General features: G+C 67.1%; 1 protein-coding gene across 3 annotated transcripts in view; it reads right to left on the reverse strand.

Annotated features, from left to right (window-relative positions):
- The window catches only part of TTBK1 (tau tubulin kinase 1), a 133,594-nt gene that overhangs the window by 16,636 nt on the left and 100,002 nt on the right, over window positions 1-16,956 (reverse strand). For 2 of the 3 annotated variants that reach the window (XM_075925812.1, XM_075925810.1), the window contains 2 exons: window positions 13,453-14,011; window positions 2,007-2,261 (listed from right to left, as the gene is read on the reverse strand). In XM_075925812.1, coding sequence (XP_075781927.1) covers window positions 2,007-2,261; window positions 13,453-14,011 — 814 coding nt within the window. The remainder of the gene's footprint in view (window positions 1-2,006; window positions 2,262-13,452; window positions 14,012-16,956) is intronic. The other variant, XM_075925811.1, reaches the window with a different exon arrangement.

Raw genomic sequence — 16,956 nt, forward strand, 5'->3', positions numbered from 1 at the left:
AATGACTCCAGCCATCTCATTTCCTTCTTTCGTGAACTGATCTTTCCATCCTCTGGAACTCCCCTCATTTCCCAAGAACTCTACAAATTAATATCAGCTGCCTGGACAGCTTTTTGGCCAACTCCTTAAAAGCTTTCGAGCGGGCGTTCGCCAGAGCAGCGGACTTGACAACGCGCAGCGTGAGCAGGCGCTGGGCACTCCCGGACGTGCTGCCCAGCAAAAGCAAACGTTAGGCACATACAAGGGAAAGCACCCAGAGCGGAGCAGCCCTCCACAAACCGTCTCCTGGAACGTTATTCTCAAGGGGCGCGAAAGCTCGGTCTCCCCGGGCTTCTACGGATAGCAATATAGGAGCTGCCAACCCACTGACCCACCTAGGCTGGCAGTGCCCAGTGTCCTTCGGACGATAGGGCTCGATTCCCACGTGCCGCGGATGGGTCGGGACTCCCGCAGACGCTCACAAGGGCCCCTCCCTCCCTGCAGAGACCGCGACGGAGAAGAAAAGGCCTCGCGACTCGGGCGGAAGCAGCCCAACGCCGATATGGGAACGCAGCCTCTCTCGGCACCCAGCTCCGTCCTGCCTGGCCACGCTGTCTGAGCACCACACGGCGACTTACCCACAGCAACCTGGGCTAGGCTCCTTCTTCAGAGCCCTCCCCTCTGCATGCACGTCCCTCCAAGCCCTGAACCCAGCCGGCACTTGCGTCTCCTCTCAGAACAGACCCCAGGCACTCCCTTAGCTCCAGGGGGCTGCCCCCTAGGCCTGTGCTGACACTGCAGCTCCACTAGGAGGCGCCCTGTGCCCCAGAGAGCACCAACGTCACCCTGGGGTTGCAGTGACCACAGCGAGCCCCTCCGTCTCCAGGCGCGGTTTCGGACAGTGAGTCCCGGGGCTCTGCACAGAGGCCCAAGGTCCAAGTGTCACGAGAAACCTGATCTAATTAGCAAGAGAAAGAAACTGGCAGGGCCTGGGAGGCTGGCTCCCCTGGGGCACCGCGAGACGGGCCAGGCAGCAGCGTCTCCAGAGCAGCAGCAACATAACACGGAGATTTCCTGGCAGCGACTTGCCTCCTCTCCTCACGGGGCAGCTGAGAGCAGCTACCCTGAGGCAGCCCGCGCTCCCGTTCCCGGCCAAACCGCCCCAAAGCAAATGGGCGCTCTCACAAGAGCCGACACTGCCGGGCCAGGCGGCCGTGCCGGTTCCCTGTGAAAAGCCAGCCCGGCCTAAAGCTTCCAGGGGTTCTCAATACAGCCAACTACAATGGGCGGGAAAGGAAACCTCCGTGCTTGTGGCAGCGTTCCCGAGGCAAGGCAGGCCGGCCGGAGGAGCTGGAGGAGAGGAGAACACAGGCTCGCTGTCACACACAGAGGCACAGTCGCAGGGGACGGAGAGGCGCTGTCACCGCGTGACACACAGCAACAAACATTCTGGGATTCCAGAGCAACCGAGACCAGGACTCCACAGAGAGACACAAGTCCTGAGGGACGGACTCGGGCGACCAGCCGGGGGGGACTCTACCTGTGTCCGTGTGGAGGACGCTGGCTCCCGGATTTGGCCCAATGGAACAGACTAAAGATGACAAACCTACGGGAGAGTTGGCCCTCTCTGAACCTGCCCTGCATCTCCACTCCAGGCCTAATCTGAACAGGCGTGTGGCAGCCGGGAACTCACAACCCCGCGGGGGCACGACACCCCCGCGGAGCCCCGCAGAGGAGGCCTGGAGCCAGCCCCTCTAACGCACGGCACGTTCCCCGGGGCGAGTCCCATCCATCTTCCGCCGGGACGCCGCCTGGCCCGGCCTGCGGGAGGGCTGGCGAGGCAGCTGCGCTCGGTCTGGGTTTGCTCTTGGCGGGGCTGGCGGCGGCGGTCCCTTCGGCCGTGTTGTCGGGGACTCGGTATTGCGTTAAGTGGCGGCGCACTGTGGGGAGGCGGGCGCTATTATTGCATTGCGGAGGCGGCTGCTCCTCCGGACGGGCTATGTTTTATGGGTGAAACGGGCCCACACCTGCTGGAGCTGGGACCTGGAAATGCGGAGGACGGAAGGCATGAGTCTGTGGTTTCCTGCCGTGAGGGGCATGTGCCTGCGGTGGGGCATGCGCACGGGGCTGCTCTCTGCCGACCGGCTGCGCTGTAAGAAAGTGCCGCCGAGGTGCGGGTAATGTTCAGTCTCCAGGGCGGAGGAGGAGAAGACGGAGGACGCCAGTCTTCTGAGGGGGCTGTACCTCGGGAGGGAGTGCTGGGAATGCCTGTCCTCCTCCAACTGAAAAAGACCAAGAAGAGTGGAGGGAAAGGTGTCAGGCAAAGTCGTGACTCGCTCCGGGTTTGCGCTGCTGTGCATGCGGCAGACATCTTCACTGGCGGGCAGTTCTCGCTCTAGGCTGACCTCACTACCGCTCTGCGGTGGGAAGCTCCCAGGCTGCCGGAGGGCCCTAGGGGACAGCTCCCTCCTGCACCCAGACGGAAGCAGGGGCGTGGGGCCGGCCTGCCTCCCCCAGGTCGCGTGCCGGAGCGTGGGGGTGCGGGGCTCGGGCACCCCGGTCCCCTGCCCCGCTGCCCCGGCCACCTCCACCGTCTGCACCTGGCACGGCCGGTCAGCCATTCGGAGTCCTGATGCACAGGGAAGAGCCGGTGGCTGCGCACCACAGCTGGGAACCTCCCAGCTGAGAGCACCACGGGCCCTGACTAGCCAGGCTGGGCAGCCGACTGCTCCCAGGGGCCCTACATCGCACCCCTGGGAATCGCCCTGAGCCCGCCTGGCCTGTGACTGGATTGAGCCTTCCTTTTCCTGCCTGTGCCACTGAACTCCCAGCGCCGCCTCCTCCCGTCGCCCCGCCAGGTGCAGGCTCAGGGCCAGGGGCCGCGGCAAAGGCCCTCGGGGCCGAGCGACCACAGGGGCCGTTTCTCAAAGGCCGTGAAAGGGCTCAGTCTAGAGCGCGGAGCCCAGGGAAGCGGGGCTGAGCGCCCCTTCTCGGGCCAGGAGCCTGGGGCCTCTAACAGCGCGCTGGCCACCAGCCACGTGGCCATTCGGCCGGTCGAGTGCGGCTCACACAAGTATTTACGTTTTCAGAGGAACGTGGCTAGTCCGCTCTGGCTACGGCTTCACAACTGGTTGGACCCCACAGATCTCAGGTTTGCCTCCTTCCTCCCCGCCACAGCCCACTCTCAACAGGCCTCTTCCTGCCCCGCACGCCTCCCTGCCCCCCACCCTCAGAACAACATGGCGCTTCGGCAGGCGGGATTTCCACGCACCGCTGGGTGCTAAGGAAACGGCCCGTCCCTCAGGAACAGTAGCCACCGCCCCTGCGTGCTGAGGGAAAGAGGCTTCCGGCCGCGGTCCCTGCTGCTGCCAAGTCAGGGACCTGGGGATGCTAAGCCACTTCTTCCCTCTCCACAGCTGTCGGCCTGCACCCCGAGGAGCACGGCCACACCCACAGCGCCAGGCCTCCAGCAGCAAGCGGAGCCATCCCGCCCAGCGAGGGGCCGTACCCCTCCTGAGACGCGCTGGAGGCAGGCCCGGGCGCTCCCCACGGCGGCTGACTACAAGCCAAGGGCTGGGGGAGGGTATGGCGACTTGGCAGGGAAGTTTGGAAGCATCTGGTCCTCGCCCGACCGGTCCTGTCACAAACGCAGCCACGGAGACGGCGGCCGAGCTCCCCACCCGCTCCGGCGGCCCTTCCCCTATTCCCCCGTGCGCCCCCTCGGCCGTTAGTCAAGGCTGGAGAACGGGACCTTGCCTGCATGCTGGAGCCGGGGGACCCCAGCCGGCGCGCGCCCCCGTTTGGGTCCCTGCTGTAGAAGTTCAGGCGACTGGGCACGCCCCTCACACGGTGCACAGCCTCGTGCTCCCCTGCCGCGCTCTGCCAGAGATGGCGCTGTGTATCGGTGCTTCTCCGCGGCCCCCGGGCTCCTCCCCTCCGCCCTCCCCTGCCACACGCGGACCCTCGCCCAGGGACTCCTCCCCCCAGCCCACACAAGGTGCCTGAGGCTAGGGTGGCCAGATGGTTTCCACAAAAATACGGGCCACACTGGAGATTCCATCACTCCCCCTCCAGCTTCGTTAGACCCACCGGACAGTTCTATTGTCTCCAGTTGTTTACTGACCAGGAAGCTGAAATCCTGGACTGTGCGGTTCAAAACCGGACACCTGGCAACCCTACCTGGCTGCCTGGGCAGGCCTGCGTGCAACGTTCGGGTGGGGCTTCAAGGGCTCCAGCTAAGCGAGCGGAGGGGAACGGAGCCGCGTGTTCCTCCCTCCGCCTGCTGCTGCAAAGGCCACGGGGTTCCACGGGCAGAACCCGGGACACGCATGCGCTGGCCGCCGCCCGTACTGATCTATGTCCGGGCCCCAGGCCTGCGCGGCGGCGCTGCACAGACGGCTTGGCCCTGAGCTGGGGGAGCTGGCCTGGGCCCAGACGGCCCTCGCCCACGCGGCCGACGTGCTGGCACTTGCGCAAGCCGGGGCAGGGTGGGGGCATCCCGCGTCCAACCCGCTGAGCAGGGGCCCCGCAGCCCGTCTCTCGCCAGTGGGGGAGGGTTCCCCGGGCCCTGCCCCAGACCTCTCCCAGCTGCCCCGCCCCTACTGCCCAAGGCTCAGAGCTAGGGCTTGGCATTTTTCTCTGGTCACTCAATGTTTGCCCCCCCCAATGAATGTTGTTCCAGAGCAGGGTCCGAGATCCCAGCCAACCCCAGGAAGCTCCCAGCGAGTGCGCGCCCACAGCCCAGATGCAAGGCGCTCGAACCCGCGCTCGCCGGCACCCTGGCAGTCCCGCACCATGCGCCGGGCCGCACAGCGACTCCGGGATCATCCCCCTTCCCAGGCGCTGCTGAGCGCACAGAGCAGTGAGCGCGCGTGGGGCCTCCTAGGAATCAGAAGGGCAGCGTGTGGAGGAGGGCCGGAGAGGCGCTTTCCCTCCCCAAGCAGAGCGCACCCCACGCCCAGCGCTCAGCCACGCCCAGCACAGACCCTTGAAAAAGAAAAGCAACATCAGAATGGCCAGACCGGGTCAGACCAAAGATCCCTCCAGCCCAGTGTCCTGTCTGCCCACAGCGGCCAACGCCAGGTGCCCCAGAGGGAGGGAACAGAACCGGGAATCCTCACGCGATCCCTCCCGTCACCCACTCCCACCTTCTGACAGAGGCCAGGGACACCACCCCTCCCCATCGTGGCTAACAGCCATTGATGGACCTGTCCTCCATGGAGTTATCCAGGGTATTTTTTAACCCTTGGCCTTCACAATATCCTCTGGCAAGGAGTTCCACAGGTTGACTCTGTTCGTTTTAAACCTGCTGCCTGTTCATTTCTTTTGGTGACCCCTAGAGTTCTCATATTATGGGAGGGAGTAAATAACATTTCCTCATTCACTTCCTCCACACCTGTCATGATTTTACAAACCTCTGCCATATCCCCCCCCCCCCCCCCCCCCCCCACACACACACACAGTTGTCCCTTTTCCAAGCTGAAAAGTCCCAGTCTTATTCATCTCTCCTCTTATGGACGTCGCTCCCTACCTTTTGGGTGGCCCTTTTCTGAACTCTCCCAGGTCCCGAGAGATCTGTCTGAGATGGGATGACCACACCTGCACACAGTATCCAGTGTTCACACACTAGCCCTGTCCCACCAGCACCCTTAGCTAAGTCCTGGACTCCCACAAACTGCAGGCCCCTAGAGAGCTGGGAGGTGGCGCTGGGTGGAGCACAGGAATTATCTGACAACTTCCGCGGATGAAGATCAGTGCGTCCGTGCCCGTTGCTTCTGGACGCCAGCAGTCGTGGGCGCGGCATGGCCAGGCTCCGTCTGGTTCGCGGCATGGCCAGGCTCCGTCTGGTTCACACGCGGCTGGTTGTGAAGGTCAGTGGCGGTACCCCAAGGGGCTGAGGCAGAAGCCGGCAGTTGTAGCACTGCGAGGGGAAGAGCCGATGTCTCCGCACCCCGCCGGTCAGCGTCCGCCCATCGCGAGGGCCCCACGAGGCAGTCGCCCCCCGGGAGCGTCTCGGCCGTGCCAGCGTGGGAGCCGCGTGCCTTTCCTCGGGGCCCAGCAAGCGCCATTGCTGGGACAGCTGCTGAGGCACAGGGGGTGTCCAGGCTCGCGAGGGGGGACTCCTGGGCAGCCCACAGTCTGCCTGGCTGCCAGACGCTTTCTGGGTGACGTTTCAGGTGCTGGGCGCGATCCATGAAGGCCTAAAGGACTGAGAGACAACCCCTCCCTACGGCATGTCACACTGGCGCATGGGCATCATAGTCTGGGAGCAAGTAGCCTGTGGAGTGGGGGAGAGGCAGAGGGGCAGAGTGCCCGGGGGGGGAGCAAACAGCCCCCTGTGGAGTGGGGGAGAGGCAGGGTGCTGGGGGGGGGGAGCAAACAGTCCCCTGTGGAGTGGGGGAGAGGCAGGGTGCTCGGGGGAAGAGCAAACAGCCCCCTGCGGAGTGGGGGAGAGGCAGGGTGCTCGGGGGGGGGGGAGCAAACAGCCCCCTGTGGAGTGGGGGAGAGATAGGGTGCTCGGGGGGGGAGCAAACAGCCCCCTGCGGAGTGGGGGAGAGGCAGGGTGCTCGGGGGGGAGCAAACAGCCCCCTGCGGAGTGGGGGAGAGGCAGGGTGCTCGGGGGGGAGCAAACAGCCCCCTGTGGAGTGGGGGAGAGGCAGGGTGCTGGGGGGGGAGCAAACAGCCCCCTGTGGAGTGGGGGAGAGGCAGGGTGCTCGGGGGGGGAGCAAACAGCCCCCTGCGGAGTGGGGGAGAGGCAGGGTGCTCGGGGGGGAGCAAACAGCCCCCTGTGGAGTGGGGGAGAGGCAGGGTGCTCAGGGGAGAGCAAACAGCCCCCTGTGGAGTGGGGGAGAGGCAGGGTGCTCGGGGGGTGGAGCAAACAGCCCCCTGTGGAGTGGGGGAGAGGCAGGGTGCTCGGGGGGGGGAGCAAACAGCCCCCTGCGGAGTGGGGGAGAGGCAGGGTGCTCAGGGGGGAGCAAACAGCCCCCTGCGGAGTGGGGGAGAGGCAGGGTGCTCGGGGGGGGGAGCAAACAGCCCCCTGTGGAGTGGGGGAGAGGCAGGGTGCTCAGGGGGGAGCAAACAGCCCCCTGTGGAGTGGGGGAGAGGCAGGGTGCTCGGGGGGGGAGCAAACAGCCCCCTGCGGAGTGGGGGAGAGGCAGGGTGCTCGGGGGGGGGGAGCAAACAGCCCCCTGCGGAGTGGGGGAGAGGCAGGGTGCTCGGGGGGGGAGCAAACAGCCCCCTGTGGAGTGGGGGAGAGGCAGGGTGCTCGGGGGGGGAGCAAACAGCCCCCTGCGGAGTGGGGGAGAGGCAGGGTGCTCGGGGGGGGAGCAAACAGCCCCCTGCGGAGTGGGGGAGAGGCAGGGTGCTCGGGGGGGAGCAAACAGCCCCCTGCGGAGTGGGGGAGAGGCAGGGTGCTTGGGGGGGGAGCAAACAGCCCCCTGCGGAGTGGGGGAGAGGCAGGGTGCTCGGGGGAGGAGCAAACAGCCCCCTGCGGAGTGGGGGAGAGGCAGGGTGCTTGGGGGGGGAGCAAACAGCCCCCTGCGCAGTGGGGGAGAGGCAGGGTGCTCGGGGGAGGAGCAAACAGCCCCCTGCGGAGTGGGGGAGAGGCAGGGTGCTTGGGGGGGAGCAAACAGCCCCCTGTGGAGTGGGGGAGAGGCAGGGTGCTCGGGGGGGGGAGCAAACAGCCCCCTGCGGAGTGGGGGAGAGGCAGGGTGCTCGGGGGGGAGCAAACAGCCCCCTGTGGAGTGGGGGAGAGGCAGGGTGCTCGGGGGGGAGCAAACAGCCCCCTGTGGAGTGGGGGAGAGGCAGGGTGCTCGGGGAGGAGCAAACAGCCCCCTGCGGAGTGGGGGAGAGGCAGGGTGCTCGGGGGGGAGCAAACAGCCCCCTGCGGAGTGGGGGAGAGGCAGGGTGCTCGGGGAGGAGCAAACAGCCCCCTGTGGAGTGGGGGAGAGGCAGGGTGCTCGGGGGGGAGCAAACAGCCCCCTGCGGAGTGGGGGAGAGGCAGGGTGCTCGGGGGGGGGGGAGCAAACAGCCCCCTGTGGAGTGGGGAAGAGGCAGGGTGCTCGGGGAGGAGCAAACAGCCCCCTGCGGAGTGGGGGAGAGGCAGGGTGCTCGGGGGGGAGCAAACAGCCCCCTGCGGAGTGGGGGAGAGGCAGGGTGCTCGGGGAGGAGCAAACAGCCCCCTGTGGAGTGGGGGAGAGGCAGGGTGCTCGGGGGGGGAGCAAACAGCCCCCTGCGGAGTGGGGGAGAGGCAGGGTGCTTGGGGGGGGAGCAAACAGCCCCCTGCGGAGTGGGGGAGAGGCAGGGTGCTGGGGGGGAGCAAACAGCCCCCTGCGGAGTGGGGGAGAGGCAGGGTGCTCGGGGGGGAGCAAACAGCCCCCTGTGGAGTGGGGGAGAGGCAGGGTGCTTGGGGGGGGAGCAAACAGCCCCCTGTGGAGTGGGGGAGAGGCAGGGTGCTCAGGGGGGGGGAGCAAACAGCCCCCTGTGGAGTGGGGGAGAGGCAGGGTGCTCGGGGGGGAGCAAACAGCCCCCTGCGGAGTGGGGGAGAGGCAGGGTGCTCAGGGGGGGGAGCAAACAGCCCCCTGTGGAGTGGGGGAGAGGCAGGGGTGCTCGGGGGGGGAGCAAACAGCCCCCTGTGGAGTGGGGGAGAGGCAGGGTGCTCGGGGGGGAGCAAACAGCCCCCTGTGGAGTGGGGGAGAGGCAGGGTGCTCGGGGGGGAGCAAACAGCCCCCTGCGGAGTGGGGGAGAGGCAGGGTGCTTGGGGGGGAGCAAACAGCCCCCTGCGGAGTGGGGGAGAGGCAGGGTGCTCGGGGGGGAGCAAACAGCCCCCTGTGGAGTGGGGGAGAGGCAGGGTGCTTGGGGGGGAGCAAACAGCCCCCTGCGGAGTGGGGGAGAGGCAGGGTGCTCGGGGGGGAGCAAACAGCCCCCTGCGGAGTGGGGGAGAGGCAGGGTGCTCGGGGGGGAGCAAACAGCCCCCTGCGGAGTGGGGGAGAGGCAGGGTGCTCGGGGGGGAGCAAACAGCCCCCTGTGGAGTGGGGGAGAGGCAGGGTGCTCGGGGGGGAGCAAACAGCCCCCTGCGGAGTGGGGGAGAGGCAGGGTGCTCAGGGGGGAGCAAACAGCCCCCTGCGGAGTGGGGGAGAGGCAGGGTGCTCGGGGGGGAGCAAACAGCCCCCTGCGGAGTGGGGGAGAGGCAGGGTGCTCGGGGGGGGAGCAAACAGCCCCCTGCGGAGTGGGGGAGAGGCAGGGTGCTCGGGGGGGGGAGCAAACAGCCCCCTGCGGAGTGGGGGAGAGGCAGGGTGCTGGGGGAGGAGCAAACAGCCCCCTGCGGAGTGGGGGAGGGGCAGGGTGCTCGGGGGGGAGCAAACAGCCCCCTGCGGAGTGGGGGAGAGGCAGGGTGCTCGGGGGGGGGGGGAGCAAACAGCCCCCTGCGGAGTGGGGGGAGAGGCAGGGTGCTCGGGGGGGGGGGGAGCAAACAGCCCCCTGCGGAGTGGGGGAGAGGCAGGGTGCTGGGGGGGAGCAAAACAGCCCCCTGCGGAGTGGGGGAGAGGCAGGGTGCTGGGGGGGGAGCAAACAGCCCCCTGCGGAGTGGGGGAGAGGCAGGGTGCTCGGGGGGGAGCAAACAGCCCCCTGTGGAGTGGGGGAGAGGCAGGGTGCTGGGGGAGGAGCAAACAGCCCCCTGCGGAGTGGGGGAGAGGCAGGGTGCTCGGGGAGGAGCAAACAGCCCCCTGCGGAGTGGGGGAGAGGCAGGGTGCTCGGGGGGGAGCAAACAGCCCCCTGTGGAGTGGGGGAGAGGCAGGGTGCTTGGGGGGGAGCAAACAGCCCCCTGTGGAGTGGGGGAGAGGCAGGGTGCTGGGGGAGGAGCAAACAGCCCCCTGTGGAGTGGGGGAGAGGCAGGGTGCTGGGGGAGGAGCAAACAGCCCCCTGCGGAGTGGGGGAGAGGCAGGGTGCTCGGGGGGGAGCAAACAGCCCCCTGCGGAGTGGGGGAGAGGCAGGGTGCTCGGGGGGGGAGCAAACAGCCCCCTGTGGAGTGGGGGAGAGGCAGGGTGCTCGGGGGGGAGCAAACAGCCCCCTGTGGAGTGGGGGAGAGGCAGGGTGCTCGGGGAGGAGGCTCCTTTACTGTGAAACTTGCTCCCCCGCCTTGGCTGGGCAGAGCCCAGATGGAGATTAGGCAAAGGGTCAGTCGGCCGTGTCACGTTACTGGATTTTAAGGGGAGCAGCCAGGTCACTGCTGCACCCACGGGGGGGGGGGGGGTTGCCCCAAACGTTGATACAAAGGAGCCATGTGAGGCGTCGAACGCAAGCGTCCCTTCTCCTGAGTCTGTGCGCTCCTCACACGCCTGTGTCATGTCCGTGTGCGGAGCTCTGAGTATGGACTGTGGTAATCCTGGGCACGTGGCGGCGTGTGGCTGCAATGGGTATGCTAATGAGCAAGGCTTCGGGGACAGTGACTCCCCGAGGACACACCTCAGGAAAGTGACTGATCCCTACAGGCTACCAGCAGGGAACACAGGGCGAGGCCACCGGCCCGGGACCTGCCGCCGCCAAGAGGAGACGAGGAAGGAGGGATACGGGGCCATGTGGCCGCCTCCATTTCGTCTTCAGATTCGCTCTTAATCCCAGACGCAGCCTCGCAGGGAACTACGAGCCGGGAAGAACCGCGGACCCGTCCAGGCACAGGATGTAAACAGAGACTTTTAGTAATAAACCTTTAGATTGTGGATTCTAAAGGACTGGCCCAGCGTGATCCTGTTGGCAAGATCCAAAGTGTAAACTGACCCGGGATCTGTGGCTGGTTCTTTGGGACCAGAGAGACCCGTTGGGGGAAGGTGAGGTTGGGTCCTATAACCCCTCACCTGTGTGCTAGGCCCAGGGCTGTTTGGGGCACGGAGAGAGCTGGGGTGTCGGGGGGGGGAGGTTGCTCGCGAGGCTTCTGGCTGGCCAGGCAGGCAGCTGAAGCGCTCGGTGGGACTGGTCTGTGGCCTGTTAGGGAAGGTGCCCCGTCTGGGGCTGTGAGGTGCCCCAAGTTTGAGCAATTCGCCCTAAGCAGACGCCCCAGCCCGGCCCGTCACAGGCTGTTCTCCAGGCTGTCCCTGGGGATGCCGGCAGGGAGCAGATGGGAGCTTCTCAGGAAAGACTCTCACGTCCGTGTCTAGAAATGGGGATTCGACCCCAGGAGTCACCCACCTGGCTAAAGCCTTTGCTCCCCACCAGGCCACCCAGGGGATCACCTCTCTGCTAGGGCCCCTTTGTGCCAGCCCAGCCAGTGTGACAAAGAACCCCCAGCCACGCCCACAGCTGGGCGGCCACAGGCACACTCAAGCAGCGGCAGGACGACGGACGATCCGGGGGGATCTGCAGGGAAATCCTTCCCGGCCCTCCTGAGGCAGAGGAGCGAGAGCAGCCCACGGCAGAGGCGGCAGATGCCCGCTATGGATGTGGGCGGGGGGGGCACGACGGGGCAGGCTGCCGCTCGTGGCCACAGTGTGCCGGGCAGACTGGCCCAGAGCACGCAGCTCAGCCCCCGCAACGCCCCACCCCGCGCTGTCTGGCTCGCCGCGTGCCGGTGACTAGGACGACGGCACAGCGCTTGGGGGCTGGGCGGCGACAGCGGCAGAGGGGCTGGCTGACGTGGGTGTTAACCGCTGGAAATCGCTCACCCAAGCACCGGGCAGAGGAGAGCCGGGGCACGTGCTGAGCCCTGCTCCCGAGAGAAGCCCCGGCCAGCCCTCCTTGCGTGCCTCCTTCCACCACCCTCCTTGCAGCTAATCTTGTGGGGAAGTGCCCGGGCTGGAGCCAGCCCCACAGAGGCCCCAGGAGTTCAGAGGGACCAGGAGTGAGGCCTGCGTCTACCCCATAACACCGCGATGGACGGTACCTCCCTACGGCTCGGCGCATGCTGCCTGCTCAGAGCTTGAACAGACCCGGGGGCGTCCCCGAGTCCTCCGCGGGAGACAGGCCGTGCTCTGCCGACGGAGCCCCTGCACGCCGCGAGCGCTGCTGGGCTGGCAGAACAGTCTGCGGGCGGGTCCCACCAGCGGTGTATTCGCGATACGCCGTGCGCGGGGCCGGGTGCTTAGCTCTACCCTGCTTCTCCTCGGCTCCCGGCCTCCACAACAGACCTCTCCTCCCCCACCCATTCACTCCCATGCAAGAGACCGCGGGTAGCTGCGTGGCGGCCCGGGCCTCCCCGTGGAGCAGTGCTGTGCACCGAGAGGCCACGGGAGGGTGGCAGAAGGCTAGAGGGAAAACCAACCATCCCCGAGCCTGGAACTGGCTGGCGGCAGGGGGTGATTTAGTGCCCAGGGAACACGAGAGCCTGTGGAAGACTGGGGCCGCCTGGCCCGTGAGCGGCACGTCACCCGCAAGCCCATTACCTCCGTGTCTCCTGCCCCCTCTCGTCCGCGCTGTATCGCCCACGGCTGCCCCTCGCCCAGGATTCCGCTCCCGGGCCAGCTGCCCTGCAGACAGGACATTCCCGGGGTTCTCTCTAGCAACCTCAGTGGACACCGGCAGCACCCAGAGGTCACCGGTTCCTGTCCCCCTGCACGGGGTCTGCCCAGCGACTGTTCCCATGGCTCCAGCCTGCCCACAGCCCCACACGGCGGCACACAGATGCCTAGCACAGAGCCCAGCTGTTCCACACCTGCCGGGAGGCGGGCTCTTGGCTGCGCAGCCTCCGACGGTGCCGGGAGGAGACAGGCTGACTGGGCCTGCTCAAGCAAGGGGCCAATGGAGCGCAGCCCGGCCTTACTATGTCCCTGGGTCGCTTGCTGCTTGAGGAGCCTCACGGCCACGAGACTGCCAGCCCCAGCAGCAGCATACGTCTGTCCCTAGCAACACACTCTCCCCGGGGTAGGCATGGCCCCTTCCCAAATGCCTGGGAGACAGACGTGCCAAGCACTCCTGCAAACCGGCCAGCCCTGGGGCTGGGCCTCTGCTCTGCGGTGTCTGGCCTGCGGGAGAGGCAGCGTGGGCACACGGGGGATGCACGCGTCTGTTCAGACAGCAGGCGGTTCCCAGGGGGAGGAGCGTACCCGGCTGACACATACACTTGCCCGCGTTCTTCACCAACGAGCTGGTCTGGGAGCTGCACCCGCCGGCGCCTGCCCCGAGCCGGCCCTGGGTCAGATCTGAGACCATCTGAGCACCACCAGTGCTGCCCGCTGGCCAGCTGAGAGCCAGCGATGACCTGCCAGCTCCTCCGACACACCCAGAGAGCCTCGCCCTCTGCCCACCCCTGCCCTGACACGGCTCAAACGGACCCAGGCAGGCGGAGAGGTCACAAGACACACCGAGCACTAACCAGTGCCTGGAGCACCTTGGGCATGGAGCCTGCCCGGGGCGAGTTCCTGGGGGCACCAGTGCTGGGATCAGCAATGCTCCCCAGCGTAGCGGGGCTTCCCTACACTGCGCCTTTCCTAGGCTAGACGAACGTCCCGGCGCAGGGCGGGCGCCCACATCGTGGGCACAGCTTACCTGTCTCTGAGGCCCGATCGGCTCGGACTCCCGTCTGCGCTGCCGGAGGGCTGGTGCTGAGTGCAACGGCGACTGGGCCGGGCTTCCTGGCGGCTGCTCGGCTTTGCTGTCAGATACCGACTGACACTGTCCCTCGTGCCTGTGCGAACTGTCCTCCTCAGCCACAGGCTGCATCCCCCACGTTCGCCCTTCGTGGACTTTGGGCCGGACTGCCGCTTCCGCTCCCGCCCGCCGCCTCTCCTCGCCCTCCTCGATAGGCCGGAGCTCCTCGGGCTCTTCGTCCGTCGTGCCGGACGTGCTCGGCTCAGCCCCCGGGTGGAAGTCCTTCAGCTCCGTCTCTTTGTCAATGATCACCCACTCCTTGCTATCAAAGTCCTCCTCCTCTGCCAGTGGCACCGAGCGGAAAGCGTTGCTGAGGGCCTCGTGCTCCACGGACGCAGACACGTCCATCCGGCCACTCGCCTGACGGTCGACGTGGCCCGTGTCGATGGACAGCATCTGCGCTGGTTGGGAGGAACACACCAGCCGGGACGGGGAAGCAGGTAAGTCCACGCGAGATCTGAAAACAAGACAAAGACCTTTTAGAGACCAGTTTGTTTGCTAGCCAAGAGTTAGGATCGGAAGGACGTCAGGAGCCAACACAAAACCCAAGTGGTCTCTCCGAAAACCCGGGTGATCCCTTCCCAACCTTCTGCCATACGCCCAAGCAATATTTAACCAAGCTTAGCCCTCAACACGCAACTAGAGCCTCCAAGGATATAAAGAAACCCCTCTGGCTTGCTTCCGGATTAGGGCCAACGTCACGTCTCTTCCTGTTACACGACTACAAGGATCATAGAGCCGTAGAACACTAGAACGGGAAGGGACCTCGGGAGGTCACCGAGTCCAGTCCCCCGCCTTCACGGCAGGACCCAGCACCGTCTAGATCAGGGGTGGGCAAACGGGCCTTCCCAAGCAGGTTGATCCAGTCCACGGAGGCCCTGCAGCTCCCCCGCCACCAGCCAATTAGGGCCTAAGGACCAGGGAACTGGACACAATACTCCAACAGAGGCGTAATCGGCGCAGAGCAGAGCGGAAGAACGACTTCTCCTGTCTTGCTCACAACACTCCTGTTACTGCCTCCCAGCATCATGTTGGCTTTCTTTGCAACAGTGCCCCACACGTGCGCCCTACACATCCTCGTGCCCCACACCGAGGCGATACAAGGCTGCACGAGCGACACCCCCGCCCCCGTTCTCTCTCAAACACAAAGTCTCTCAGAGGAAACTCTAAATAAGAAGGAGCAGGCAGCGGCAACCTCCACACAACTGGGGGAGGACCTGGCAGCGGCAGCCCCTGGGCGACTGGGGGGGGGACAGTTCCCGCTAAGATGTGCGCCTGCAGGGCCGCACACAAAAAAATCTTCCCCTGCCCACGTCCTCTGGAGAGCCACGCGGCAGGTGGCTGCTCTGGCAGGCAGGGCTGGCTGAGATGGCATGGTAAGAGAGCCACCGGGGCAGGGGGCTGGGACCTACCGTGGCTATGTGGTGGGGGGAGGCCTGCTACATGGCCAGGGGGGTGGAGCCTGTTCTGGCAGCTGGGGCTGGGAACGGGACCTGCTGCATGGCGGGGGGGGGGGGGAGGGTCTGCTCCGGGGGCTAGGAATGGGACCTGCTGCATGGCAGGGGGGAGGGGGAGGGTCTGCTCTGGGGGCTAGGAATGGGACCTGCTGCATGGCGGGGGGGGGAGGGTCTGCTCTGGGGGCTAGGAATGGGACCTGCTGCATGGCGGGGGGGGGAGGGTCTGCTCTGGGGGCTAGGAATGGGACCTGCCGCATGGCGGGGGGGGCGGGGGAGGGTCTGCTCCGGGGGCTAGGAATGGGACCTGCTGCATGGCAGGGGGGAGGGGGAGGGTCTGCTCCGGGGGCTAGGAATGGGACCTGCTGCATGGCAGGGGGGGGGGGAGGGGGAGGGTCTGCTCTGGGGGCTAGGAATGGGACCTGCCGCATGGCGGGGGGGGCGGGGGAGGGTCTGCTCCGGGGGCTAGGAATGGGACCTGCTGCATGGCAGGGGGGAGGGGGAGGGTCTGCTCCGGGGGCTAGGAATGGGACCTGCTGCATGGCAGGGGGGGGGGGAGGGGGAGGGTCTGCTCTGGGGGCTAGGAATGGGACCTGCTGCATGGCAGGGGGGGGGGGAGGGGGAGGGTCTGCTCCGGGGGCTAGGAATGGGACCTGCTGCATGGCAGGGGGGAGGGGGAGGGTCTGCTCTGGGGGCTAGGAATGGGACCTGCTGCATGGCGGGGGGGGCGGGGGAGGGTCTGCTCCGGGGGCTAGGAATGGGACCTGCCGCATGGCGGGGGGGGGCGGGGGAGGGTCTGCTCCGGGGGCTAGGAATGGGACCTGCTGCATGGCAGGGGGGAGGGGGAGGGTCTGCTCCGGGGGCTAGGAATGGGACGTGCTGCATGGCGGGGGCGGGGGAGGGTCTGCTCCGGGGGCTAGGAATGGGACGTGCTGCATGGCGGGGGGGGAGGGTCTGCTCCGGGGGCTAGGAATGGGACCTGCTGCATGGCGGGGGGGGGGGAGGGTCTGCTCCGGGGGCTAGGAATGGGACCTGCCGCATGGCGGGGGGGGGGGAGGGTCTGCTCTGGGGGCTAGGAATGGGACCTGCTGCATGGCGGGGGGGGGGGAGGGTCTGCTCTGGGGGCTAGGAATGGGACCTGCCGCATGGCGGGGGGGGGAGGGTCTGCTCTGGGGGCTAGGAATGGGACCTGCCGCATGGCGGGGGGGGGAGGGTCTGCTCCGGGGGCTAGGAATGGGACGTGCTGCATGGCGGGGGGGGGGGAGGGTCTGCTCCGGGGGCTAGGAATGGGACCTGCTGCATGGCGGGGGAGGGGGGAGGGTCTGCTCCGGGGGCTAGGAATGGGACGTGCTGCATGGCGGGGGGGGGAGGGGGGAGGGTCTGCTCCGGGGGCTAGGAATGGGACCTGCTGCATGGCGGGGGGGGGGAGGGGGGAGGGTCTGCTCCGGGGGCTAGGAATGGGACCTGCTGCATGGCGGGGGGGGGAGGGGGGAGGGTCTGCTCCGGGGGCTAGGAATGGGACGTGCTGCATGGCGGGGGGGGGGGAGGGTCTGCTCCGGGGGCTAGGAATGGGACCTGCTGCATGGCGGGGGAGGGGGGAGGGTCTGCTCCGGGGGCTAGGAATGGGACGTGCTGCATGGCGGGGGGGGGGGAGGGTCTGCTCCGGGGGCTAGGAATGGGACCTGCTGCATGGCGGGGGGAGGGGGAGGGTCTGCTCCGGGGGCTAGGAATGGGACCTGCTGCATGGCGGGGGGGGGAGGGTCTGCTCCGGGGGCTAGGAATGGGACCTGCTGCATGGCGGGGGGGGCGGGGGAGGGTCTGCTCCGGGGGCTAGGAATGGGACCTGCCGCATGGCGGGGGGGGGGGTGTCTACTCCGGCGGCCGGGAACACGTGTGTGTTAATAAATTGGGTGCCACGGTGGCACACGTCCAAACCAGCCCACGTGAC

Source organism: Pelodiscus sinensis, chromosome 3 (assembly GCF_049634645.1).
Source record: "Pelodiscus sinensis isolate JC-2024 chromosome 3, ASM4963464v1, whole genome shotgun sequence".
NCBI classification, from domain to species: Eukaryota; Metazoa; Chordata; order Testudines; family Trionychidae; genus Pelodiscus; species Pelodiscus sinensis.